At 40.8% G+C, this 27,964-nt stretch overlaps 3 protein-coding genes across 3 annotated transcripts in view; 2 read left to right on the forward strand and 1 right to left on the reverse strand.

The window, feature by feature from the left end:
- LOC111339902 (GREB1-like protein) overlaps positions 1 to 13,723 on the forward strand; it is a 26,672-nt gene extending 12,949 nt beyond the window's left edge. The window contains exons 7-20 of the mRNA XM_022946630.2: positions 378 to 1,892; positions 2,310 to 2,472; positions 2,889 to 3,143; positions 3,844 to 3,950; positions 4,580 to 4,703; positions 4,898 to 5,412; positions 5,832 to 5,897; positions 6,793 to 6,915; positions 7,560 to 7,720; positions 8,098 to 8,758; positions 9,480 to 9,649; positions 10,166 to 10,308; positions 11,447 to 12,112; positions 12,639 to 13,723. Coding sequence (XP_022802365.2) covers positions 378 to 1,892; positions 2,310 to 2,472; positions 2,889 to 3,143; positions 3,844 to 3,950; positions 4,580 to 4,703; positions 4,898 to 5,412; positions 5,832 to 5,897; positions 6,793 to 6,915; positions 7,560 to 7,720; positions 8,098 to 8,758; positions 9,480 to 9,649; positions 10,166 to 10,308; positions 11,447 to 12,112; positions 12,639 to 12,882 — 4,913 coding nt within the window. The 3' untranslated portion in view covers positions 12,883 to 13,723. The remainder of the gene's footprint in view (positions 1 to 377; positions 1,893 to 2,309; positions 2,473 to 2,888; positions 3,144 to 3,843; positions 3,951 to 4,579; positions 4,704 to 4,897; positions 5,413 to 5,831; positions 5,898 to 6,792; positions 6,916 to 7,559; positions 7,721 to 8,097; positions 8,759 to 9,479; positions 9,650 to 10,165; positions 10,309 to 11,446; positions 12,113 to 12,638) is intronic.
- On the reverse strand, positions 13,121 to 17,016 carry LOC111339912 (fibroblast growth factor 13). Its single transcript, XM_022946644.2, has 3 exons — positions 16,705 to 17,016; positions 15,293 to 15,396; positions 13,121 to 14,843 (listed from the first exon to the last, which is right to left on the reverse strand). The coding sequence occupies exons 1-3, from the start codon at positions 16,841 to 16,843 to the stop codon at positions 14,661 to 14,663; spliced, it is 426 nt and encodes a 141-aa protein (XP_022802379.1). The 5' UTR covers positions 16,844 to 17,016; the 3' UTR covers positions 13,121 to 14,660.
- A 5,680-nt stretch (positions 17,017 to 22,696) lies between these two features.
- LOC111339905 (transcription factor 24) lies at positions 22,697 to 27,640 on the forward strand. Its single transcript, XM_022946636.2, has 2 exons — positions 22,697 to 23,875; positions 26,424 to 27,640. The coding sequence occupies exons 1-2, from the start codon at positions 23,546 to 23,548 to the stop codon at positions 26,517 to 26,519; spliced, it is 426 nt and encodes a 141-aa protein (XP_022802371.2). The 5' UTR covers positions 22,697 to 23,545; the 3' UTR covers positions 26,520 to 27,640.
- The last annotated feature ends 324 nt before the right edge of the window (positions 27,641 to 27,964 follow it).

Consider the following 27,964-nt stretch of genomic DNA (forward strand, 5'->3'; position numbering starts at 1 on the left):
GCTTGAGGTAGTCTACATGCGATAACTGAGTAAAAGTGGGCAAGTTTCTAAAGAAACTGTGCGTCGGTGGGGGAGTATAACAAGGTAATTTTGGTTTTATCAACTGAGTTGATAATGTAAACTGTTACCGTAAAGCGTTTCAAAGCTGACGTTTGGAGCGTTAGCATTCGTTCGCCCTTACATTCGCTCTAACGAAGGGCTAGTGCTCGAAACGTCAGCTTTGAAACTCTTTACGGTGGCTAATTAACTTCATCAACTTAGTTGATAAAACCAAAATTGTATTACATACGATAACGGCTCGGCTTGTTTATGATATTTTCTTCTATTGTGAATTAATGTGGTTTAGTGTTTACGAAATGCTCTCGAACTGTCTTTAGATGATGGTCATTCCAGTGATACTGCACGATCATCGGTACAAGGATCTGATTCAGGAGACCTGCCATCCACACCCTGGCTTACGGCAGCCTGTGGTGTTCGTCCAGTTCTTTTGTTATGTCAGCACTCCATACCCAAAATACCCTGCAGCATGGAGGACATCATCATTAGTGACCTACTGGTTGGATGTTTTGCCCCACCACTCGTCTCGGATCGTAATCAGTTTGGAAACATGTCAGGAGTTTACAGCACCAGCTCAGCTGCATCATCGGACAGTCAGAGGACCAGGTCTTACCACAACAGTGTCCCGAATCTAACAACTCAGATGGCCGTGCTTCTGATGGTCCAGTATCTTTCTCAGTTTGTTCACGATGATCGCATCTGTCGGGAGGATGTGGAGTCGTTACTGCAGGATGCCAGACTGGAGTTGACCGTAACCGCTCAGCAGCAGTCCCAGTCTCACCTGCTCGCTCAAAGCAATGCGGTCACACACGTTCAACTTCCAGTGCTAGCAAGCCTAACAGCAGCCAACTCTAAAGGGCGAGTCAAAATCGTGTCCTCGCCCGTGTCGTTAGATAATGCAATTTTCAGAGCCTTGAAGTTTGTGTTAGAAATTCACAGACACAATCAGTCTAAGTTTCCCAAAATACCAGTGCCTGACTTTATTTTTGTGTTGGCCATCTCACAGAAGAAATCGCCAGAGTTTTGTGTGCTAGTTACCAGTGTTCTTCAAGCTAAGTATTTGTCCGAGGCTATGATAGGTCATCCTGTTGGTGCTCGGATTGTAGACAATCTTAGCAGACTTGAACAACTTTTTAAGCTTTCTAGCGACGCTCTAGAACAAATGATAGGCAACTTTGAGGAAGCCATGGGTCAGGGGCAGTTTGTGTTTGTTCCGTTCAATGGTTTTGCAAGAACGAAGGTGGTCGCAGAGGAGGCATCAAAACTGGAACCCAGAGCTCCGGCATCAGCCTACCCACTTCAGAGAGACACCTTGTTCGTTAGCCAGCATCTTATCGCAAAGCAACTTTTGGCCCAAGTTTGTGCCATCGGGGAGAACATTAACTCGCTTGATCTGAACAGTTTTACGGCCGTTTCCATGGCGATCATTGTGCCTCCATTAACAACGCTGTTCAACCAAACCGCTGAGAGGCTCAGCAAGTCTGGACTTCTGACCGAGCTGGACCTTGAAACTGCTGACAAAGCTGCTTTGTTTAAAACAGCTTCAAAATACGTCATCAAACACAGTGGAAAGGACGAGACCGAAGGAGAATTATTAGAACTTCTAAAACAAGTGCAGAGCCAGCCTAATGTTCTGTTTGTGGTCATGTTTGATCAAGCGCAGTTCTATGCCAGCCCTCAAGGTGTTCTCGATCTTCCGTACTATAAAGAGTTTTTGGAAGCTCGTAACATGATAGCGCTGTTTGTTACGGCAACACCTTACCTCTTTCAAACTAACTGCTCCTTCATTGATCCTACTAATGAGGTCTACTGGTCCGACATTCGAAATGAGACAGGTAAGTATTTAATTAATCACGGAGTTACTTAGACTGGCGCTGAAAAACAAATTTTGACGTTTATTTGGGGTAATACTAAGGAACCTTTATTTTGGGATTGTCACTTTTAAGTGATACACATAAAAGTGTGGAAAGCAATCCTGGAGTTTTTGTTTTGCTTTACTTCACTCTGTGATTGGTCCTGAAAACTCTCGCCAACTTCTCAACCAATCAGATTCTAGTCGTGACTTGGTCACTCGCGTTTTTCCCGCGCTTCAGGCAGTTTCCTTGTCTTTACTTCGAGGTCTCACTGGCTCCTGGTGAGAATTTCTTTCCTATGATTGGCTGAAGTGATTGCTTTCGTTTTGGTTTTTACAACTCTCAATCGAAATGTGCTATATCTGCAACATGTTTTCAATTATTCTTCTTCCATGCCAGATGGAATTTCCTCAAGTGTGGTGGAAAATGCTCATAACTTGGAGACTAATGAAGGCACGTATTTTGGAATGAAGGAATATTGCGAGTCTATCAAATGGACGCATCAGTTTCCATTGGTGAGGCAGGATGACGCGTTTGAGAAGATGGCCTTGCGAACCAGCAGGTAAAGTAGAGAAGCTAAGATTTCATTAATCCGATCATAGGGAACAATCCAATAATTCCATTTAAATTCTTTTCCTACCTTGCTTGCTTTGGTCCTAAACATTGTTTGGCTTAAATTGCTTTAATTTAGATCCATTGTCCTTTTTTAAACACAGTTAAACCTCTCCATAACGGCCACCTTGAGAACAGAAGAAAGTGGCCATTGTGGAGAGATGGGCGTTATGGTGAGGTAGGGGTATAATGTATGGACAGCCCAACGGGATCAAAAAAAGTGGCCGTTAGTGGAGGTTTGACTGTGTGATTGATTGATTTTGATCAAGTGATCCAGGTAACAGTAATGCCGCTGTGACGGAGATGAAGTTCTCCAGTATAAAAGTAGTTTCCGTTACTCAAAATTTTGCTTCTCTTTTTGCACAGAACCACTGATGATGTCAACTTAAGTGTCCTGAGGTGCTATCTTCTCATCCGACACTACTGCGCCGCTATCATGTGGTCAGCTGGTATCAAGCCGGCCGAGCCACACTGCACACTAAAGACAATACAGATCATGAGAGAAATCATCGAGTCCCCAGTACATAATACTGATGGCAGCGGCGCTATGTTGGTTATACGCATTCCTTCTGTGGAACTTTCTAATCTGGCGTTTGAGAGCCTGAAAAACACTCGTAACAGGTCAGTTAACTCTTTGATCTCTTAGAGTGACTTGCGTAGATCTAAGAAGTGTTTTCTTTTCACAATATCACCCTTGCATCACACATTAAGGGCACGGGAATAAAGGAAATGATCGCCAACGAAAGAAGCTCTTGATTGTTAAACAAATTCTCCTTTTTAGCACCTTAGGAAATGTATAGAGAACAGCATGGAGAATACACAATACTGTGCACCTAGATAACTAGACACCTCAATCTTCTAACTTAGACATGCTCATGCTTCGAGTTTAATTTCTGCTAAAATGGTTCAAAGAAGACGAGGATATTGAATGTCCGCGGGAGTGCTGAAGGAACCAAGTGTAACTTTTATTGTACCCTCATTGATTCGTTTGTTTCTATTGTTTGGCTCGGGTGTTTGAAACTGATGACAGAGCCGTCTTGTTTGAACCGAAAGAATAAGGGACACATTTTGTTCACATCGAAAGCGTGCCTGATCTCCTTCGTCTATGGTTAAGCCCTCTCGGTCCCAAGAGTGACCAAGACAGAATTTCTCCTTACAATATCAATGATGAGAAATAAGAAATCCAACCAATGAGGGATTATGCAACACTAAATTCTCCAAACCAACATCACAAGAATTGTATGGCAGACAGTGAGGAGAAGTACTACTGTGATCATGGCAGTGAAAGGGTTAACTTGAACAAATTTATTTTGTAATACAGGCTTGGATTCCAGTTTAGATTTGCGATCATCCACGACAATGGTCACAGTGAACTGGAAATTGAAGAGTATTTCCTGACTCGGCTAAGATGGTGGAAAGAACACAGAGGTTAGTACGACTAGCTTACAAGAAATTACTTCAGTCAATGATTCAAGCTTTGAAAAGCGTAATCGAGTTTCATGGTATATGGCGACCTCGTTCCTAGGATACTCTCTCCTTGGGATCGAGGTTGAATGCAGAAGGAGAGTTAGGAGGGTTACAGTACAGTTTGGGAATCTTCAATAAAAAGTTGAGCCTTAATTTTTCAAGGTCGTCATTAGCAGTCAGTTCTAATCTTGTCCATCCTTGGTTATTCTCGATCCTTTTTGGTTCGCTATTGTCTCGTCTATGTTTTTCCTCCTTGCCCGGAAATGTTTTATTGTCTCCTTGAAGTTGAAGGTAGTTTTGCATGCCAAAAAAAAAGTTGACACAAATGAAACTCCTTTAAGAGCGCACGAAAGAAAGAAATGTTTTTCAGTTAACAGATCCTTGACTACCGTAGTTACGTTTCTGTTTCATACGTTCGATTTTTGGGCATGCCTTTTCCCTTTAAGAACCTTCGGCACTAAACAGAAATAGTAAGAAAATGACCCACTACCCATCTGGTATTTTTTCTAGTATTGGTAGCCATGATGTCTTTTAGTACTATGGAAGTGTTTTGTGTTGTTTGTATTGCGAATTTGATTTACCCTTTCCAGGTGCGTCAGGAGGCAAGAGTAAATCTGCGAAAGAATGGAGCCCAAAGTGCTTTGAAGATCTTCACGATCTTCCATGTATTATTATCATTAGCGGCAGAGAGAGACCTGGGGACACTTTTCCGAGGTTAGTGGGGGATGTGTTGCAGTTGGTTATTGATATTCAAGGTTCGGTTTACCAGCGGTATACTTGTAATTACTGCCAGGAGGTGTCGTGATTCAAGTGCAATGAGAAGAGCTCCGATACGAGCTTGCCGTAGGATTCCTAAGAATTAACCGTAACTTGGCTATAGTATCATTAACCTATGTTATTCTCCACAGATCCTTGAAATATATCGACTTGCGGTTGATAGACAGGGGATTTGTATATCGTTCGTCCCTGGAGTTGGAATTCAGCGCCATTGCCTGTTACATCGGCTCTGGATCTGGTTCAAGGAGCGCTGATGGCAGCAGTGAGTCCAGCGGGCAGACCAGCGCTGACGGGAAAGACGAATCAAATACAAGCAGTGGAACAGTGTGCAGAACGAGTCATTACTCTTCCAACTATCCGTTGCCCGTGATCCTTGTTTCCCGATCCGTCTTCAAAGCATTCCAGTCAGATTTCTACGGATACCCGAAGCATTTGCTGCTTCCGACAACACCGCAGACGCGCTGGGCGGGGCTTGGACGCCCACCCGTAGTGACGTCAAATCCGCGTCACCAGTCGCTTTATTACAGAGAGTGGACTGAACCCAAGCCCAAGCAAGTCCCAGGTCCTCAGCAGGACTCGGCCAATCGACAGCCAGTGATAACTTTAAGAAGTGCAAGTGGAGTCGTGATAAGCCCGGATATCGCTGGTAAGTTTGTTTCGTTTGTTTCCTTTGCAGACTTGTCGCTATCATGTGTGGATCTAGAGAGGCACCTAAGGAGCCCTGGCCTCCCTTTTTTTTTCCCTGAAATTGTAATTTTTTGTTTTTCAATGGGAAAATGTTTGACAAAAAGTTAACTCCTTGTTGGTATGATTTGAGGTTGGGATCTCACGGCCTTCTCTTTCTGAACTCTCCGGATCCAAACTTATCCAGTGAAGGAGTTATTTTATTCTTCTTTTAGTACTGAATCATAAAGCGAGGCGTTGATTTTTATGTTTGCTGCGAAAAAAAACCGCAATAATTATAACAAAATTAGTCCAGCTTGTGTGGAACAGAGAAACATGTTTTTTTTTTTAATGTCTTTCGTGAATCGCAAGTTGTCTTCAAATATTGATATTTCGTTTCAGACGTTGTGGAAGAAGATGGAATGTCCGCCGTGGAGTCCTTTGCAGAAAGCAACAGAATTGCTTCAAGTGAGGTTTATTCAAATACACGAAAAAAAAAAAAAAAAAAACTCAGAAACACAAAAGATTAACATACTATTTAACAAAGATGTTCAGGCATCCCCAATTTTTCTGACAAATTTTGACAGTGTACCCTAACAATTCGCTTTAATGCTTTATACTCCTTGGAACATGGCGGGCCTGTGCGAGAGAAATATCCAGCCAAAAAGCAGCACAATTAACCGGCCAGGTTAGCGCAACGCAGTGCGTCAACCAAATCGTGAAAGCGTCTCCTACCCGTTTCAAACATGTACTTGTAGAATCGGCTTTGAAACAGTGAAGTTGCAGCAGCTGTTTTGAACGCTGCTCCTAATGTTCCTTTAAAAATGTTCATGATGAATCAAATACATAAGAGTACTACGTGTAAATCCGACTTGAAATCTGCCAGAGTATTAGTACACGACAAGGGGCTACCTTGCTCTGATAGGGTAGTTGTCGAAAACCAAAACCAAAGTAATTACAACTGCCAATCAGAACAAAAGTTATTATCATTAACCAATGAGAACTAAGACAAAAAACAGGCGGGAAAAAAGCGCGGGAAAACGCGGGTGACCAAGTTGGGATTGGTTTTCGTTTTGCATTTGATTGGTTGAAATGGTGACGCGAGTTTTCTAGACCAAACATAGAGCGTCAAAGAAAAGTAAAACCCAAGCAAGCCAGGATTACTTTCGATACTCAAATGAAAACTGTTCCATTGTTTTGTATTAATTACCAGATCTGTTGCACCAGTTTGTTATAACCATTATGCCATTTGACGTACCACGTAATAGAGATCAATGGAAGTAAAGGCGTTTGAAACTTCTTACGAATAGTTGCGTGCTTTTAGTTGTTAAATTTTTTTTTGTTTTGTTTTTCGATTAAATAGGTAACAGTGACGGTGAGGAAAGCGGCTGCGAAGATTCCAGGTCTGTTGTCGAGAATGGGTTAACAAAGAAACCTAGAAATGATATAGAGGCCGGCGACAAGCAAGGGAATCAACCAGTGTTTGGTAAGTGGTAATTTAACAGAGCGGATATCACCACTAATGAACTAAACCAATGAGAGTGCTGTGGTAAATCACCTGACCTTTGTTGAGCTCAAGAAAGATGTCGTGAACTAAATGACATCTTTTATCAAGCTTAACTATGTTTCGCTGGAGGAAATCTGAAACTTTATGATTTTGAAAATTCTATACCCTCATAGAAAGCACTCTATACCCGCACCCTCTTTTCAATGGAGCCACTATCTACCGATATATTACTTTCATTTGACTCTGGATTTCTCGTGCTAAGGCCACTCCCTCTGCCCCCGCCCCCCCCCCTCCCCTCCATATATATAATGTTATTTTACCCTGGGCGTGGACGTGTGTCATTGTATATCAGTAGTTTATCGTTGATAGATCGACCTTAGAGCGTTTGTCAGGGCGTGAATGGGGGGTGGGGGGGGGGGGGGTTGGGGAGTACCTTACTCTAAGTTAACTTAAGACATCGTGAATCTATACCACGACTCGGGCTCCGGTGTTGGTTGAACCACTTGAATGTTGATCTGAGTATCGTGAACCGCTTTAGAGGATCCTAGCGGCTTACTAAAAACGAAACTGCTCGATTTGAAAAGCGTTGTTGTAGACTTGACTTCTCTTGCCTCCTTCTTTAGGTGCCGCTCTTTTGCATCGTCTTTATGGTATGGCAGCTAGCCCGCGGCAAGACTCGATCGACGGAGAGGCAGTTGTACACAGTAGCAGCAGAGATGAGGCAGAGCCAGCCAGAACTGAGAGATACCATCCAAGATCGATTCTGTTCAGTGGACCACCACAGGTAATGTATGGTGAGATGATTACCACGTGACCCGAGCTTAACCTTTTATCCTCCATACTGTTCTTCGCACATTTCCTAAAGTGCTGACAAGGAGACACTTTGTGTAACAATCAAGAACTTCTTCAGTGCTGATCATTTCCTTTATTCTCGTGACTGCAATGTGTGATTCGGGGTTGATATTGTAACGAGAAATTGGGTGTTTGTCACTCCTCAGGTCCAAAGGAGGAAGTGGTTTCTAAGTGGTGTTGTGTATTTTGCTCTTCAAAATACATCTTCCTTTCAGGTTTTTGTAGTTAAGAGCTTCTTGTCGACCCTTTTTTCATTTTGTTTTCTTTCCTTATTAACAACTTATTAACTTCTGTTCATTCATTTTTTAGGTTGGAAAAACTCACGCTTACCTTCATTTTGTTCGTCTTCTGCACCAAATGGTTCAGAAACTACGACGAGTGGATGTGTACGACGAAAGTGTCAGTATCCCTGACGAGAGCTCTTCAAAAACCACAGCCACCCCCTTAGAGAACGACCAAGAGAGAATGGCATGGCCTGTGTATAAGGAAGTGTCAAAGCTCCCTTTCAATTGTATCTTGCGCGAGCACCGATCCAGTGGAATTAGCCAGCTTCGCATCCATACCTCCATTGTTAACACTGTTTCTGGAGACTCTGTCGGTCAGCTCCCCTCAATCAAACTGTCACCTGGGCGACCAACCTGCCCCATGATGCTCTCGAACTGGGCAGCGTACGACATATATCACCACTGCGACAGTTGTAGAAATTACCGTGAAGGAATGGGTATGAATACGGCGTTGAGTTGCGTGTACACACTGCAGTGTGGAGAGAAGCTGCAGTTTCTTATACCGCATAGGTGTTTACATAGCTTTACCTTCACTGAGGAGAAGCAGCTCCGCAGCTTCCGCATTCCTGTGGTGCTAACAGGAGGCAATGGGGAGGTCGTGAAGCCGCTAAAGACGGAGTCAGGGGGGACAGTGGGGGTCGTTAAGAGTCCCATTATGATGCCAAGTACAGGAAGGCATGAATATGGTGAGAGCAGTTTTTTGTTTTCACTTTTCGGGATATTAAACCCTCACGGGATTTTATAAAACCTCGCTTCTACGAGCCTGAGTATGATCGGAACTTTTAAATTGTATTTTGAAATGGAATGTTACTTTGATAATAGAGTAAAGTTTGTCCACATTTCAACTCATTCAAAAAGTTAGAGGGAAGCACAGCTGTTTTGCAACACAAGTTTTAACAGCTCTAGGTCACCGATCGACGGAATTTTGCCTTCCTTTTCACATCCTTGTTGTTATTCAAACCAGAAAATGAATGAATCATTGCTTGCACTCAGTATGCGGGTAACAAATTGCGCAGTTGTGACTTGCCAAGGGATTGCTTTCCATGATTTCAATTGTGTGGTAACAACGATGTAAATGCAACCGAATTTGTCAATCAGAGTCTAAAATCTTGCGTCTGTTTGGCTGTGTCTTTATTCATTTCCATCCTCAAAGGCAACGTACGTCGCTAGCTATACTACATCTTCACCTCCCAACAGCTACCATACTTTTAAACAAACTAGGCTTTTGTTTACTAATTTCCATTGCAAAGCCTCAACTGAGCGGTCAGTTTTTTTTTTTCCCTGGAGGTCATTAACTTGTTTGTACATTTAGACTGCAATAAGAAAGGCTGTTGTGAATTCGGGTTTATAAAGAAAAAGTCTGCCTCACAAGATTATTCAAGGTTTGTGTTTGTTATTAATTTATAGGCCTGCTAAACCTGTACCACGCATTTGAAGGTGAGGATCACAACCTACTTGTGTTTGTTAAACACCAAGAAATGGCCCTGTATCATAAGAGCTGGCCTAATCACGTGATTGTTGGGCTTCCCATGAGCGCTGACACGCAGGGACTGGGAGCCGCACGATATTACATAAAGGTAAGAGGACAGTTGCTATGGGGTGACGCTACATTTAGCTGAGGAAGAAAGGGCGAAAGGGTTACACTTCCGGATGGTTTCTGAGGTGTAACAGACAGACAGTTTGTACGTTTCCAGAAACGCTTGTCCCTTGAGCGAATGTGTTAGATCTCTAAACCAGACTGTGAAATTCACGACCTCTTTGTTGACCAAAGACCTACTTGGGGTCCATGTAACATGTTTGGTGTGCAGTTCCTCAATCGGATTTCGAAATATTTGGCGGTCACTGGCGTGCAAAGAATTTGCTAAGTTTTAGGTAAGGAAAAACGTTGAAATAATTTCCGGCTGCAGGAGAGCTAGGACAGAAGTCAGATGTTAACACAACATCGATATACTTCGCGAGGGCAGCTTAGATGGTCCACGCTTTAGTGTTTTGTTTGGTGCGTATTTCTTGCTGGTTTATCTGTTCCTTTTTCTCCGTGTTCAATTTTTATCGTGTGTTATTACAGCGTCGTGACTGTCGATGTCCCTTTGTAGGAATTTGCCACGGATAACTGGCTTGTAGAGCGTGAGCGACATGCAGTTAATGGAAAACGCGGCCAGGATGTGTGGCCGTTTGTTGTCATGATGGATGACTCTTGTGTTATGTGGCAGAACCTTCTTAAACAGACCAACGTAAGGTAAGTAGAGATTTTTAACTGTTGGGAAATATCATTATCGATATCAGAGAATTTTTTTCCACGTCTCTCTTTTGCATGTTTGAAAGCGGTGTCATTGTAGTTCTTAATTACATAACGTTTCTTTTCTCATCTTCTCTCATCCTTGCATGATGTCATTTCACTTTATTCCATCGTGTACCTTAAATATTGTGAAGGAAGAACAACCGAAAACAGCATAAATTTAAGGGCGAAGACGAGAGAGGAGTATTCACTTTGTGAAATTAAACACGAAGGCGCGCTATAAAAGGAGCCTTAGGTCCCACTCGACCATTTGTCAATCAACCTTCGTGTGATGTAGAACTCTTAGAGTCAAGTCGGCTTGAGCTACAGCAACTCCAAAGCAGTGAACAGCGGGCGCATTCCTCAAAATTGTTTTATGTCTTCATCACAATACAAGACTTTGAGATTTGTATTTCCTTTCTCCAATGGAAATTGTCTTTATTCGTGGTGGTAAATTTGAGATCGAAGTAGGCGGTTCGCACGTTACCTCATGCCACCATGCTGGTGGAAGTAAACAATAGATATCTCATTAGCTCTTTTTGTTCGTCTACCAGCATTTGAATTTGACCCGCACACGTCAACGGTGAGTGACAAATGAGCTAAGGTCTGCCCAGGGAAGACTTCCTTATATAGCGTGCCTTCGTGTTTAAGGCCAGTTTATGAGCAACCTCATGTAATTGAAGGTTATTTGGTTGTTTCCGTAAATGTTGTCTCTGGTTTCTGTAAAGACGATAGCGTTTTGCAAACTGCATTTGATTCCTAGAATGCTTTGCTTGTGAGTATCATAGAAACACTGTCAAAGCACAGTTCTAACGTCCGCTCGGAACAAAGGAAAATTTCTCAAGAAGCTATGGAAGGCTCAAAGTATTAAAAGAAAAAAACACTAACAAACGAACGATTTGGTTGAAGCGTGCGGTAATGCGACGGACCAAGTTGCGATGGGTTTTGGTTTTGCACCTGACTGGTAAAAAGGATGCACTAGTTTTCCAGATTCTCACGGAACGAAGTGAGATTTTGTTGAAAATGAGAGCAAAACTCTGTGCACGAATTTGTTTCTACCTTGTCTTGATTAAATTTTTACATGTGTGTTTGGCTTTAGAGAGGAGTCCTCCACCAAGGAGACTGAAGGTCCTTCATTTGTGATGACCTCCCTCTGGAGGGTCCTTCAACACTTGGAAAATACCCCAGACCTTCTAAACTACGGAATGTTAGGCCTTCAGCAATATAGTGCCGACGCCTCGATACCTGTTTCTCAAGGCTCCTTTTCCCACTGTCCTTTGCACACCACGGTCATGTTAAACCTGAGTAAGCTGCAGGGGATCAAGTACAACCCGAACCGATACTGGTGGGAAGACCTCGATCTGAGTCTTCATGTGTTGGCCAGTGGAATACCCACTTGTCGCTTCAACCACCTGGTCGTTGCAAAGAAACGCATCCAGACAGGGGGTGCCGTCGTTTTCAATGAAGAACCAGCCCAAAGTACTGACAAAGGCAGTCCTAACAAAGAACCGCAGCCCGGCGATTTGCTGGTGACTGCCCCTGACCGCGAGGATACACCTTATCTCTCGGTACCCGCCTACTATCTCCTCGAGCGTTACCTTGGGCTAATGGGTTCAGTCCGACTCTTCCCCGAGGCTGCGGATAAACCAGAGCATCCAGTTCTTGTGGTGGACTGTTATGTTAATCTTGGTCCGAGGGTTTGTTTGGAGTTTGTAAGTTCCCATGGCTGGGATAAAAGCAAGAAGAACGACAACGAAGGCATAAGGTATGACTGTTAGTTGTATTCCTTGAAGGAGCTGCGTGTCACTTTGAGTGTTATAAGAAATCCTGGACACTACGTTCCTCCCAGTAGACTAATGTATTGTTATATTGTACCGTGAGACTCAAAAATCTGAAGCTGGTCTGATTTATCACAGTAAAGTTCTAGACACGGAGAAAAACCTGAAACCCACAACTTATTCACTGTTGCTGCTTGCAGAATAACTTTCTGAAGCCTGATAAGCTTCTTTCTGAGGAAGATAATGACAAATATTTCTGGTTTTGACAATTTTCTAAGTTTCTTAGTAAAAGCCCTGCTGTCGGCCTCACAAGCTCAAAAGAAAACGTTACACTGATAACTTTACACTGATAACGTTTTTGGTAATATTGTATGTGAAACAGTTGTTAATGTTTTCCCCTACAATTTGATCGTTATTTGATCTTGTCGTTCTTCGTATCTTCAATTGTAGATGTGCATCACCTGTAAACTCAAGTATCTCCTTTTAGTTTACTTTACTATAATTCTGTTTCAGGTACGGTGGTTTGTTGCTTTATTTCTGCAGTCGCTCAGTGTCAGCGGCCTTCCTGGCGCGATTCAAGTTCGCCCCAGGCTCTCGCCTTTGCTTGGTGTGCCAAGACCGGAACACGCTCAGACAGGAAGTGGCTCGATTAGACTTGGAGGATCATTGGCGCTTTCGGTTACGGGACGAGTTTCAGACGGCGAATAGCCCGGAAGAACCTGCGCTATACTTTCTGACTGGAAGATATGATGCGTAGGAAAACTGAAAACTTCGTATTTCTAAGAACAGGATAGAGGCTTATCGTTCGTGCTCTGGCCTCAGAGCACAATTAAATTACGGCCTTACACATGTCTTCGATTTCCTACATTTTACAAGCTCGTTTCCCGAGGTATCTTCGGCTTCAGAAGAGCCACTGATCAACCAAGATGGCGTCCATGGGTTTTCGCTAGGCAAGTTAACATTAGTGACAATGTTCAAAGCTTACAGAGTTCATCTGCAGAGGAGAATTTTTTATTTCGTTTTCCCGGTTAATTTACCTTCATGTAAATATGTACTTGGTGAGAGATTCTCTTTCTGTGAAAGAAACTGAAGAATGTAATCCTTCTTTCGGGCCTATCATGTGTTTTTGCAAGTGAAGGGTATAACTTTAAAGAAAACTGCTTACGATTTAGAGAGAAAAAAAAATTAGAATATTGTCTAGTGGTATATATAGAACAATTTAGGTTCCCCTCTTGAGCTTATTTTTTGTGCTATCGCAAAAGCGTTAACCGTTCGAAAGCTAGTTGAAGTGGTGACCGTTCTCTCTCGTTGTTTTCCGCTTTATGGGCCACGCTCACGAAATTTTGCAAGAAGAATTTTAAAAAACTGAAAGATTTTGAATAATAACTTAATAATAACTTAATGAAAGACCATTTTACGTTATGTTTGACAAGGACAAGGCAAATATTCTATATCATGGAAAATTATCATAAATATTACTATCACATTTTAGAGTAGTTATTATTACCATCGTCATATTTTAAGATTACTATGTTTATTGTTATTTGTAATCGTACGTGTAGTTTATAATTCTTGAACGAAGAGAGTGACTTAACGAGTTAGCATTGTAAGTTCTGTTGTCTGTGCTTCTAAGTTCGGCGCTTGCACTGAAATATCAAAGTGATTTTCAGATGATTATCTGGATTTTCCTTGGATTATCATTTGGTTTGTTACTCGCTCACGTCAGTCCAAAAACATGTTGAGGAAAGTTTGAATCTAATTCCCTAGGTGAGATGAGATTTCTTTAGTTTTGCCTCACTTTACCACGGGAGAGAACACTTTCACTCAGGGTCGGTAACGCGTTTCCACGTTGGTTCTCGTTTGATATTTGTGGTATTCACCTTTGCTGTGAACGGTTAGATTGCGACAGTCAATAAAAGAAAAAAACTATAGCAATAACAACAACAACAAAACTCTAAATCCTTTTTAACTTTCTGGGATAACCTTTCAAAATTTTGTGCGAGGCGGGATCGGGGTCATCATAATAAGGTTATTCGGCCTTATTGGATAGGTCGCGCTAAATACGGTACGGTTTTTAGAGTATTTAATCTAAGACATGCAATTTTTTTATCCTTAGTCTCTTGACGAGGGAATCATTCTTGACCAGAATCCTCGACAAGTGTGTGGACTTATTCATGCACGTTATTACACTAGGAATTAGCTTACAGGCGAGTCTAAAACGTCAGTCCCAACATGGTATAGATAGCTCCCTGAAGTGAACATACTGTATTTATACATCTATACAATATTTTTACTGAAAGGGGGTAGCAAAATGAAGGTTTTCTTTTTTTCCCATACCAAGGTCAGGGTATGAGAGGTTCATCAGGACCCCTACACCTTCCCCCTACACCTTCCCCCTACACCTTCCCCCCACACCCCCCTTACCCTACTTATCCCCTTTCCCCCCCCTTTGGTAGTATGTCCATAAAGCTGTTGGACAAGGTAGTTAAATGTGACCGGTCGCCTTTCGACATAAAGCTGTCACTGGTAACGTTATCAATGCAATCGTTTGGTGATGAACTGCACATTTTGTGAAGAAGTGAGTATTGATGATCGAACCTTCCCCTGCACTGAGATCGCCAGGCAGTGAAGCCGGCGAGGAGAAAACTCCTTGCTAAGGCTGGTGAAAAATTCTGTGTCCAACTTCTCTCTGAGCTCACAGGCTGGGATCTTTAAAGCCTGAAATGAGAAGAGAAATAAATTTAAGATATGATCCGAGTATACCAAACGTACTTGCTTTGAAAACTTAACTACCAAACGGTAAAAAGAAAAAAAACTCGAAACGGTTAGCAAGCAACTTTGGAGTACACACGGCTGCTTGTCTGGTTTAGGAGCTTTGACTGGGGACGCATAATATTTGAGGCCAGTTTACTGACGCCGACGAATCAAAGTGATAGATTCTCCTACCTCTTTTCTATGGAAGTGTAGGGTTTACCACCTAGTTTTTTATATTTTTTTATTTTCAGGCAATAATTGACAAAATGTCTCCAGTGAGAATCTCACTTCTAAGATTAAATTGAACCTAAACCAGAATTGTCGCCAAACGTTGTTTTCGATGTGCAATTCAGAATGACAGCGCCAACAGTTTAAGGTTCGTCAACGTTATTTTTGTACTAATTGGCACTTACCGAGGTAACTATGTTCCCTCGGTCGTCAATTCCGACGTAAAGCCGAGCTTCTGCAGCCCACAAAGTGATCTTGTTCGGTCCCACAGAGTTGAGATGAAACACAGCTGAGGAGAGGGAAATAAGTGAAGTCTTACAGCCAAGTGGCTCATAATTAGCGGTGCTTATCCTTTGTCTCGGAGATAACCCTCATTTCTCAACCCATTCGCGGGGAGAAGTATCATCAGAGTGAAGTTTTTACCCTAAGAACATAATACAGTGACCAGGGGGAAGGAACCATCCCGGACTTATCGACCCGCAGTCCGGACGGCTCACATAAAAACCTAGGCTACTGCATTTAGCTCCAGTTAGACAGGAAATAATCATCGATCAAAGCAATAACTGTAGGTTTCATTCCATTGCAAGCTCGCCCTCTATAACCTCTGTGAGTTCGCCCCTAAAGGGGAATCAAGTTCGCTCCCACCTTCAACAGTTCGCACTTAAATTTTTAGCTCGTTTCCTTACTGCAGAACTTATTCCTTGCACGACTAAACCATAGTAAATTTTTTAGCGAGTCTAAAGATTTCCATCAAAATGAGGATACTCATTTACTTTGTTCCTTCACTCCCAAGATCTTATCAGTGATCCTTCTTACTGACTGTCTTCCATTCAATTCATATGATGCAAGTTCGAAGAATTTGGCATTGGTTCAGCAAATGATTCCCAAATTGATATTTTTCTATATTCTCATCACTTTTCTACTGGATGTTGTATTGATATGGTAAGGAGAAATTGTGTCTTGGTCACGCGTGATAGTTAAAGGGTTGTTACAGTCTCGTTACCAAACGAGTTCTCTCGGCTGCAGCTCAATAGGTAGAGCATACGTACAGCAACCATAAAATCGGAAGGTCTCAGACCTTAGTGTAGTACCTTTGAATCCTGAGAGTCGACCGGAATTTTTTCATTCCCCCCACGCCAACGACTCGTTTTAACAGATTTCTTTATTGTAAATGATTTGCCCTAACATCGTCATGGAATTCAAAATGTTTTGTTGTTGATGACTTTTAATCCTTCTAAGCCTTCTAAAAAGCTTAATCTCCCATTAAGAGAAAGTATAAAATGCTTGTCAGATTTCTAACTTCTCTGTATCTTTTTTCTTGGCCAACCATTAACAGGGGGCTGTCCATACAAATTACAGTCGCCACTAAAAAAAGTTGTGTAAAGAAGCCTTTAAACGTTGTTATCGTACCTAAAGAAGCATACTCTTTTTCCACGCAGCAGTTATCTCTTTAAAATCTCATTTCATTCCGTCGATTAAAAATTTATACCCTTCAAAAAAAAACTGTGATGATTTTTAAATTTTCAATCGGTGGAATTCCTTTTTCACTGTTTTTGTTAGCTCTATTAAATTGTGTGACATTAATTTTTCGACTTACTATAAATGCTATCGTTGTTTTTCGTTCCTCTTACTGAACCATCAGGTCGAACCTCCAGGAAATGACCATTCCTGCATTGCAGCTTTCTTTTTCGTGGTAGTAAATCTGCCCCGCTAATTTCAGTCAATCGCAAAACCATCGTTAGACGGCGAAAATCGCTCACGATTTATTCCTTCGATCGATTCCTTCGATCGATTCCTTGTTACAAATGTCTCAGCTTTCGTGTGTTAGGTCAGTTCAGCTGATCGAAAACGGATGAAAAATATAGTTGAGCTGGCATCGCTTTAAAATGTTGGTTATGTTTTGCCATGAAACGAATACGTGAGAGATTAAATTACATCGTTCTTTTTATTGGTGCATTTGAATTACTCTGTCAATATACTGCAAGCTGGGCATTTTACCACTTATTTGACCGAAGCATTCCTTGAGCTTCAATTCGAAATTTTGTAGATTTTTCACTCTTTAAAAATCTGCATCTTGATATAGGTTATTGAATGACGAGTTAGCTGTGATATCCTTCAATTCAATTCTTGTATTCTGGTGTGTATTCCTGGCATAGAAACGAAAATGTAAATTTGCTGTTGTTTCATATTGTTGCCCTTATCATAAATTTATTTTAAGTTAAATGATAACGTCGAAAAACCTGATATTAGTTAACAATCGAATTAAGTCCAAGTAAAAAAGCTTTTTCCCATGGTTTTCCCGAGGTTTTTCAAAGTTCTTCGTCAAGACTTATTGAGGTGTACACAAAAATAATATCAAAAACTTAACTGAATTTCCATTTGTTGTTTTTGTGGTCAGTAATCAGTCTCGTCTAAACTCCGTTCTCTTGTACAGACTAAATTAATACATCCAAAAAAGTGTCTCCCTTATTCTCTTGACAAACTTTTTACCATACATCGCCCCCCTTTCCAGGGGGGGGGGGGGGGGGCAGGTAGGAGAAATTTGGTTTTGTCATGATAAAATTTACCTGATCTTCCTCTAAGGTTCTGTAATTCTCTTAAGATTCCCCTTCCTTGGAAGTCAATTTTTTATAGTTCTCTCCCCCCCTTTACACTCTGTTGGAGACGACTGATGCCCCTCCGTTCCCCTGAAAACTATGTGATCCCCCAGAAATCTCATGCCCCCTTGTCCAAACGACTGCGAGTGCCCATGAACATTCTTAGATGGAGGTTATTTTAAATTGTCTTTTCTGGAAGTCTCGACGAAAAAAAAATCGAGGCACTTAAAGTTATATAAACTCTTTCATCAAAGTAGATAAAAACGAACCTCTAACCGGAAAGCTCAACCGTAAACATTTCTGGATGAAGGAATTTCCTAAATTTTCCTCTTTTTTTAACGCACATCGATTGTGTCGCTGAAGCCAAATCAAAAACATAGTGACATCAGCGAATCGCATCAAGGGAAACTATCACATGATATACAGGGAATAAGAATTTAGATGAAAAGGGTAAATTTGCTTGAAGTGCGGGAAAACGCAACTGACCAATCCGACTTCTTTCTGGTTTTGCATCTGATTGGTTGAGAGGATGAAACGAGAAAGGCATGACCGATGCATTGCAACCCTGTATCACTTTCAGTTACAAACTGCTCTGTTAGTGAGCAGCAGTTCTTGGTAAATACTTGCGAAATTGTTCCTGTCAATGAAGAACTCTTCAAAAGGGGAGGGATAGTTGGAGGGAGGGGTTTTATAGCACCTTCGTGGCTGTACACCAGGCCCCCCCCCGGTTTTTCGAAGGGTTGGATAACTCTATCCACTGGATAAATCTCTATCCCATAATGGCACCATTACCATCTCTGACAAATCATCGCTGATTTATTGGAACGTTTTTAACGCGCGTTATTCAAAATTTCACGTTTCACGAGGAAAGACTGAGTAATAAAAGGACCGGTGGCTCGGTTATGAGGCCAAAGAGCAATTTACTCTTTTATTGATGCAGTACATTTCTGTCAGAGCTTCTTCAGTCCACAATCTATCAGTCGACTCCTTTTTGCAGAACTGTGACGCTTTGATCGTCTTTAAACATTATATCAGCGGAGAAGTTTATCAAACAAAGGCGTCCTCTATGCGCTTTAGTTAAGCATTTTATCAAAAAACTCAGCTGTCCCTTGAACAGATTTAAGAGATAGTTATTGACGCCAAAGACAGTCAACAAGTCGCTCGTATGTACTGTGATCCGTCGACTATGTGCGGAATATTCGAGAAGATAATCTTGGTTGAATCGCCTTTCATCATAAAAAAAAAAAAAAGATGCATCTTAAGGCTCTGTGGAGTTGACAGTGCACTCCTCAAGCTATTTCAATGGCTAATTTTAATCCGCAGCAATAAGATCTGCTGGAATCTTTTTTCCCTTATCATCGTCGTTCTTTCGGCCGGAAATGGGTTGTTAGCCAAGGCAATGTAATTATAAGCTTACGATGAGTGATATAGAAAATGGAACAATTTATCTAAAGTGTTATCTCTTCATTTCGTTGCTTTTGCCCGATACAATTTTTTGCAGTTCTTCTTGGCGATGAAGGTTAAGTTCCCAGACTAAGTGCTGTTGTCCAAATAATCAGCGTTATTATCTCTGGTTTGGAATGCTCGATTCGCGGGAATAACTTAAAAACAGATCGATGGCTCTGTGACACGTTATATCTAAGGTGGCTGGCTTTTTGTTTTTGAAGATGAAAGGAAAAACGTTTCGTTTTATTATTTTGATTTCTTTCAGTTTTTTTTTTATATTAAAGCTGTCTCAGTATTTTCAGTTTACAACCGGTGAGAGCTGAATTTAGTTAACAAGCACTATCAAAGCGTACTTGAGAATTTCAAGAGGGTAAATCAATATAACACTTGAACGCAAAAGCAATATTGCATATTGGATTTAAAGATTAGATCTGTGTGGTTAGGAAATGAAACTGAATAGGGCTATGATATGACTATTATGTTAATTATTTAGAACTATGTTCTTTTACTCACTTCTCACTATCGACGACGGAATACAGGACTTCTACCAAGCTTAGTTGTGCGTCTACGCTTTCTAAGCCATATAATCTTTAAGAGGAATATAAGAGGAAAGAGCTATTGAAGCAGTCATGCAATAAAATTATGCTTTAAATTGAGAAGTCAATATTTCATAACAAGTTACACTAATTCAACGTTGTTGTTAGGTCATGTAATGTAGACTGGCGGCAGAAGAGACCAAAATTCAGCCACAGCCACCGAAATCTAAGTCACGAAACGTTTTAGAGTATAACTAGCTTTGATTCTCTCTTCATCAAATGCTTCATTGGTCTTCATTTACACAGTTCTACATAAACTCAAAGTCTTGTGCAACATTACGCATTTCTCTGCTTCTATTTCATTGTGCAGTGAAAGGTGAACAACAACGGAGGGCAGGATTGTTACCTAACAGTAAGCGAATTCTCCGAGCCAAAACGACAATAAATGTACGTTAGACAGTAAGAAAAACGTAAATTTTGATCCTGGAAGTGAAAGCGTTGCTAAAGATTTAATCACGTTTTAAATTAATAGACATCAAATGCTTCAATCACGATTTAAATTAAGGGACACCGATGCTCATTATATTGTCTCTGGCATTTATGTAGAACATAGCAGGTTAATGGAGATAGAGAATGAAGACACTTGCATATGTGTAGATCATAGTGAAACATAGGACACTTTCAACCACGTTCAACCCTTATTTTCTCGGCATTGTTTGTTTACAACGCTTTTCTGACCCTGTGACTTGTTGTAGCGTGTTGCTGAGTGCAACAGCTGCTTCCAGTTCGATGTCATTTAGTTCTGACCGCGAGGAAACTGTTTATGTTGATTTGTGCGAACCCCAGTTTAAGTTTACGTAAGGTAATTAACGTTAGAATAACAATGAAATGTTCTTTTAATGATAGTAAGAAAACACAATAAATCAAGATCTCTTTTAAACTGAGGCTGCGATAAATTCGGTTTTGCTACACCGAAAAATGTCGAGTTTTTTAGCTTTCATATAATCGGTTGGACAGACATTTTTCTCACAACTTTAAATCATAAGTTCTCCGAAATTGTAGTTCTCACGGCAAACATTATATTGAGTGGGAGCCTCCATACTAAGCCGTTGTTCAAGAAATGAGCCTGCGCTACCTCTCGTTCGTTCTGGTAATCGAGGACTGGACTCGAGAAAACGGCAGAATCGAACCTGAGTGTGTATGTACATGCAGCAGAGAGTACTAAATTAACATGGTCGGTGGTGTCCCCCACCCCCCATCCTCTCGTTTTTTCTTTTGCTCATACCACTTGTTCACTTGTCACTCGAAGAAGCTAAACTGACACTGCAGAAGAGCAAGCTATTATATCTCAGTTGTAGTGTAAAAAAAAAAAACTTTAGGTCAACTTGAAGTGAGAAGAATTACTCATGAACTACATTGAACCTAATTTTGCTCACTAGGAAATTAGGTATTTTTCAAACCGCACACTCCAAAGGTCTGAGGGCTCATTCTCTCAGCTATTGAACAGTCATTTTCTCATCGCTTTGTCAGCTCAGAATTTGGTGTCATACCAATGATTCCAAACTGTATTCTTAGACAGGTGAGCCCTGGGAAATTTTGTCCGAATTTAACAAACTGATTTGTCGCTATGTAAATTAGTATTCCTTTTTCATTCCTTTTTTAGGCTTCTCCTCGCTGAAGAAAATTAAGTTAATACTCTTGTAGACCCAACTTGATCTTCCTATAGTATCTTGTCGATCCATTGAATGACCTTTCGCTTAAGTATTGCCCTGTTTCTACTTTATATAAACATTTCTATCCATGTTCTATTAAGTTTTGTACGACTGGAGTTTTCAGTAACCACCCACTTCGTGCCGCGGAGCGCAGAAACATGAAACCTTGACTCAACGACGTTCGTCGCTCACGATCTGTCATTAAAATGATGGATTAATTGTATCGTCAGACCATCAGCGATGGCACCAGTCAAAAAAAAAATAAAAAATTTTAGAATGCGAGTCCAGATGTGCCCCGAAGACATAACAATCAATTTTTATCAAGGCTCCTATCTCCAAATGAAAATCAGAAGAATTTTCTAGCAGTTCTATAGTTATACAGATATAGCTTGAGACGTAGATGTGAGAAGCAGAAAACTGAATTTGTTTCCTGAAGGACGTCGAAATTATTGTCGAAAACATATTTTTGTGTTTTCTAAGTGGTGTTGTTGGTGTGAATTCAATACTCCTCACTGAGGTCAAACATTTTTCACAAATTTGCGCGTATAATGGATGATATATTAGGAGCTGACCTATCAACACGAAAGCATTAATTGATTTCACGTATGTTGAGGAGTCAGGCTGATTAGAGACCGATCATAAAGTCAAGGTGCAGAGAAAATCGAAATACTTGTGAGCACGTGAGCTATTGATCGTGTAATACCTAGAAAGATGTTTTTAAACTTTGGTTTTGTTAGCAGACTCTTCTTCATCATGTAATCAGACTGGAAGCCAGGTTTCTCCATTACAACTTTTCATTTGATAAATCGGCTAATCGGCATTAAAGCTTCAAGGGCGCTTTATATTACTGGTAGAAATTGACGGACATGGCCGCTCTATTTCTGAAGAAGAGTACAATTGCTTACAGTTCTTCGAAAAAAAAATGCTCATAGGTCAGTTCTGATTTTACTAAGCGAAGACGAAACGTGTAAGTAAGGTGGAACGAGGAAAAAGCCATAAAGATATTTGTCATGCAAAGTTCTACCCTCCATCGGACATGATTCAACTGCGGAATCTTTCTTTGTACTGTAACATCTCGCAGATCTCTGGCCGATATCGCAGGTTATATTGGACGACTGAGAGGATAAATTTCTGGTATTTTAAGTAACAAAAGATCTAAACTTGAAGCGAGGTAAAACAGAAGGCTCCGCACCTTTGCGTCGAGCGAAAGGCTGAACTCAAAAGCATAAATCATACATATAAAACGCATTTGAATTCACTTAAATTCCGCTCAAGAAACGTCTTTCGAAGGTAAAGAAAACCAGATGAAAGAAAATGGCGCATGACAACGAACAACGTATGAATTTCCCATATGGTTCAGTCGCTGCTGGTAATTGTTGTCTTTGCGGTCATTTGTAATTTGTTCGGTAGAGGCTTATTCCGATAAGATTATCCTTTTGAAATTATCCACTTTTGTCTTTCAACAAATGTGCGACAGGGCAATTTGTGCTCTCTTTCGTGGTCCCTTTTTTTGAAAAACGAAAAACATCCGGCCGTAGAATCCATTCCTGAAACTTGGCTAATCGCGTTCTAAAAACGTATCTCGCGTTCAGGGTCACTGAATACAGTTCCGCAGAAATTTGGATGTGAGCAGCTGTTGAGAGGATTTAACGATAAATCGATCGCTTTGCCTCATCGTTGTTGATGCCTGTGGAACATACGTGTTTTTCTCGCAAGCAGGTCTCTCAATTTCCGCGATTGCAAATTTATTGCGTTGCAATAAAAACCTCATCAGCAAAATACAACGTTAACTGAACTTCACGCAAAGGCAATTAACAATCACTTATAAATAATTTACGCCATTCGTCGAAGTGAGACTGAAAACCAAATCATGAATGCACTAAGGCATCACTACACTCCGGATAACATCTGATCCTCTGGCGGCTATCGCTATCTAGATTTAATTAACCACGTTATCAAGTCTTTGCACACGTATAAGCATTGTAACTCTGAGCGCGTTCTATTCAAACTGGGAGGTATTTAGGGATTGTGTTCCACAGCGCGCGCAAGATGCACTGACCAGACAGAAGACGATCTACGAAGTCACCACCGCAGCTATTAAAGCGCAACGGAGATACAAAGCAAACAGCAAAAGCTTGCGGTAAGCCATGGGAAAGTTTTCTCCCACAATTGCACCCACGACAGACAAACAGCTACCAACAAGGCGTCGAAAGGGAAGTTCAGACACACCGTCTGCCAACGCGCTTCGCGAGAGGGTCCGAGCGCAGAATATGAAGAGGGCGTACTTGAAACTACAGAAAACGCTGCCTCAAGTTCCACCTGATACTAAGCTACCGAGGCTTAATATCCTGTTATTGGCGATCGACTACATCTCTCATCTTCGCGATGTGCTGCATAACGATACGTGCGCAGCTGAAGAAAACACTTCCCCGCACAAGGTGGAGGAGAAATGTGGCATGTTCCGTCCTTTCATTGAGGTAAGACCGCTATTTATAAATGTCCCATGGATCAAAATTCTTCCGAAAGTGTGCAATACCTTCCTTGGATCTACTGTCCGCCCCAATTGCGATCAGGGATGTGAATGAGTGCACCGCTCGCGAAGTTGTTATTCAAAAAAATCATCTCTGTGACAATCTTAAAATGAAGTGCTAAACTCCAATCACAACAGAAATGTTTATTTTGCTCTACTAGTCGGGGGTCCGTGTAAACAGTCTATGTTCGTGGTCGGCATCTTTTTTACTGACTGATGTTTCGTGTTGAGTCCAACAATCTTGACTGAAGCGTAAAAAACTTCTTATGTAAACATTTTGTAGGGCCATCAACCTTCCGCGGCACTTTCAGTGTTCTCAAAATGAGAAAACCATAAGTAGTAAGGCACGCTGCTTTAGAATCTTAACTTTGTTCAAAACTTGTCCGTCAGAGGTAAAAATTGTTGTTGTTAGGACTAGGAAGTTTCCTGTTTGCCAAAGGAGTATTTAAGCGATGTTTTCATGCTTTCGTGACGATGCAAAGACAGCGGGGAAGGAAAAAGATAAAAAAGCACTTTGGAAAGCGACAAGATTTATTGAACTAATGAGTTTTCATTGTTTGAAGTTATTCAAAGCAAGATGATTTCAAAAACAAGATAACATAGGTTTAAGACATTTGGAAAAATCATCGAGAAAATAGATTATTTTCGTTGTTTGAGTTTATTTATGGAGACAAAATCATCCGATAAATGTCTGACGTTCTAGTCTAGCAGCCGCTTTTTAGAAGTAGTTAAGATCGATAGAACGGCAATTAAGGCTAATTTCTGAGAAATTTTTCAGATAACGGATCTTATTAGGGAAAACCAGCTACATAACCAAATGTTTTTACGAAAGTAAAAGTGACTCTTAGAATTTGGAGGCATAGAAATGTGAATTTCAGAGCGTGGAAAACAAACTCTTGGCAGCAGATAGAGTGGTTGAGAGATGTAGACTAGTACAATATTTTTGACCATTCTACCGCGATGTTAACCCTTTCACTACTTGGAGTGACAAAAAGCGATATCTTCTCGTAATAACAATATAATTTCGAGCAGAAACGTGGCGAGGTTAAAGAAAATATAAGTTAAGTGGTATTGTTTGATTCAATATCAAAATCTCAGAGCTAAAATTATATGAGTTGTGGGACCGTGACAGGCTCGACGGGGAATTGACCAGATCGTGGTTTTTAAAAGGTCAAATTATCAAATATACTGAAGTGTCCATATCGACCAGCGCCATAATAGGACTCGTCGAAAATAAATAATCATTTTTTTTTTTCTACACTCTAAGGTAAGTAAGTATCGAAATATTTCAAAGAAGTGACATCTTTAAATACTTGATACCAAGAGAATATTAACAGTTAGTATTCTTTTGTTGATACTGAGTATTAACATGCGATACTGTTTTTTACAAGAAGTTTGGTGTCAGACACGTGGTAAAAAAAATACCTGCAGTTATGATAAGTGGGGAGCGGGGGAGGGGGTTTGGATCCCCAGACCCTCCCTTTGGATCCAACTCTGCATGCTGAGAAGAAGGAAAGTTAAAGAGTAAGGTGAAGAGGGATGAAAGACATGGAGATGAGATACAATATCTTTATTTTCCTGTTCCTTTGTCCTTCGTCTGGTATGATAAACAAGAGAAATGAGGAACCAATTATTTTCCTCTCTACGAACTCAGTTAGATATTAAGTGCTCCTTTGCTCAAACAATAATCTTTTCTCGAAGTTGTTAATGTCAGGAACATAGCGCTGACTTTCATTGAGACGAGTTATGGACAAGGTTTTCCCGTACTGTCCTTTGTCACTACCAGAAATGACTGGAATAAGGAAAGACATCTGGGAACAGAGAGCGACAATTTGGGCTTGGGCGAAGATATGTCTATTTATATTCCCCTTTTTCAATCTTCATATTTTGACGTTAATGGATTTCTTCTTCTTCTTCTTCTTCTCCCCCAAGACGTTCACATAGCGGATGTTCACTTAAACCAAACCATAACAAAACAAAACCAAAAAGCATTTCCCTTCTTTTTTTGAAATCATTTGCATCGACAAAATTATCTCCACGGTGTTGTTTGTTAAATTTTTTTTTCGCATCGAACAACTGATCCAGGACAGGTCCGCCTTCTTGCAAACGTTTCGGAGAAAAGACTTCTTTCTTTAAGGCTCTCTGTGGGATCTGGAGCCTACACCTATCTCACTTTATTTTCTCTTGGGATTGTTGACCAATGAAACAAGAAGCGATAGAGAAAGGAAAGGGTAAGCGTAAGTTCTAGGAGGAGGAGCAAAGAGAAAGTGAGTATTCTCTTACTTTTCCTAGCTTCAAGCTCAACGGGAGAAGTGTAAGCCGAGCGGGCGAAGTAACGTGAGGGCATGGGGTGAGGGATGCCGCCGGCGGCATGCTTTTAAACTAAAAGGAAATGAGCTGAGAGTTGGCTTTTCACGTTTTCTGATTGATTTTCCTTGTTGGCTTGCAAATTCATGTAACTTAACAGGACCTTTGGTTTCGTTCATTTCTTTCAGAAGTGGCCAATCAGATGCCAGCTGTTGTCAGACTTTTTGAGACCTCAACTTGACGAATCACAAACAAGACGTCAAATAGCCGTCAAAGAGAAGTGAGCTGACTGAAAAACAATTTTGCATTGCTGCAAAGTTTGCCTTTCGACGAAATTACAAGTCGTTTTAATTTATTCTCGAGCCAGAGCTTGAGCACAGCTGTTTTCCACGTTTATGTTTTGTTCCTCCAACTCAACGTAAAATTGAAGTTTTTTTTTTGTCTCAACGAAGGAGATGAATGGCGGGAACGTTTTTAATTGATTTTGTTTTAAAAAAAGAAAAAAAAACCTTTTCAATTCAAAAATTCGGTTTTCAAAGTTTTGCGACCCTGGAACTTCTCATGACAGTGACTTGTTTGTTTTCGAGAGTCGTTTGTACATTTACGTGAAATAGTCGTTTACTAACGGCTCAGATTTTCTTTCTCAGTCAAAGTATAAAAACTCAACCCTTGTCCTTTCTCAGTTTCTTCTGCAAAATATACGGCCGGTTTGTTGTCACCTATAAGTATTTATTTTCCGGAAAAAAAAAAAGAAATTTTCTTCAGTCACCTTTTCTGGGATCATGAACGAGGGTCTGTGTAACTTTGAAAACCGGCGATATCCCTACAAAAAACTTTAGAACAGTTCCTCAAGTGATCTTAAGCAGTGATGGGCTCCTGTCGTAAGTCAATACCTATCTTCCACAAATGTGCTGAGCATTGCTGACGTCAAACATTTTCAAATTATGATTTGCTCAATATGGATTGACCTTGCAAACTTGGAGCGCAGAGCCTAAGTCGCTAAAAATTAAATCACCCTTAGTGCATCTAAGAAATTCACCTACATAGGATGTGCCACATTTTTAAAAGGATCAAGCAAGAGCAAATCAGGCAATTCTAGTAACTGAGGCATTTCAAAGATGAAACGAAAATACAAAAAGCCACTTACGAGAAGCGCTTGGCCTGTAACGACACCTCTCTTTCTCTTCCCCTTATTCCATGGGCTCATAGCACATCCAGATAGAGAGCGCCCTGTGTACGAGTTACGTAGGTGACATTTCTCTCCGGAGGTTTGACTCATAAGTAAAAAACATAGATGGATTCCGACTTCATCAGAATCGAGTTATATATGATTAATTAGTCAAATAACGTATATAGATCATTCGCAATTATTAAAATAAAAGACGATAAAACCAATTTGATTATCTTTGTGTTCCCATCATTTTATTTTGTAAAAAGCGAACGTTTCTCATTCAGTTTATGCTGTAAGTTCTCCGCAGCTGAGTGAGTCAGGGCGCAGATCTTCTTCAAATGAATTTACCGGCCAGTTTTGTTCGATTTCTTTTTTCTTTTCTGATGATTTTTACTTTTTCCCATTTCATATCCAGCTTATAAATAGTCTGGAATATTTTTGTATACTCGTCTTTTTTGTTATATTAACAAAGGCTTTCTCTTGTTACTTACAGTCTTAAAATTCACTCTCTACTCATGGCAAGTTCCCCGCAGCTCAGTGGGTAGAGCATTGTGCCGC

Source organism: Stylophora pistillata, chromosome 13 (genome assembly GCF_964205215.1).
Source record: "Stylophora pistillata chromosome 13, jaStyPist1.2, whole genome shotgun sequence".
NCBI classification, from domain to species: Eukaryota; Metazoa; Cnidaria; class Anthozoa; order Scleractinia; family Pocilloporidae; genus Stylophora; species Stylophora pistillata.

Excerpts from the sequence above, each read along its gene's own strand:
- LOC111339905 (XM_022946636.2), top strand. The coding sequence starts at position 23,546 with ATGGGAAAGTTTTCTCCCACAATTGCACCCACGACAGACAAACAGCTA. Across the intron at positions 23,876-26,423 it reads TGTTCCGTCCTTTCATTGAG|AAGTGGCCAATCAGATGCCA; the intron begins GTAAGACCGCTA and ends CATTTCTTTCAG.
- LOC111339912 (XM_022946644.2), bottom strand. The coding sequence starts at position 16,843 with ATGGTTTTGCGATTGACTGAAATTAGCGGGGCAGATTTACTACCACGA. Across the intron at positions 15,397-16,704 it reads AAACAACGATAGCATTTATA|CTGTGTTTCATCTCAACTCT; the intron begins GTAAGTCGAAAA and ends CCCTCTCCTCAG. Across the intron at positions 14,844-15,292 it reads GAGGGAACATAGTTACCTCG|GCTTTAAAGATCCCAGCCTG; the intron begins GTAAGTGCCAAT and ends TTCTCATTTCAG.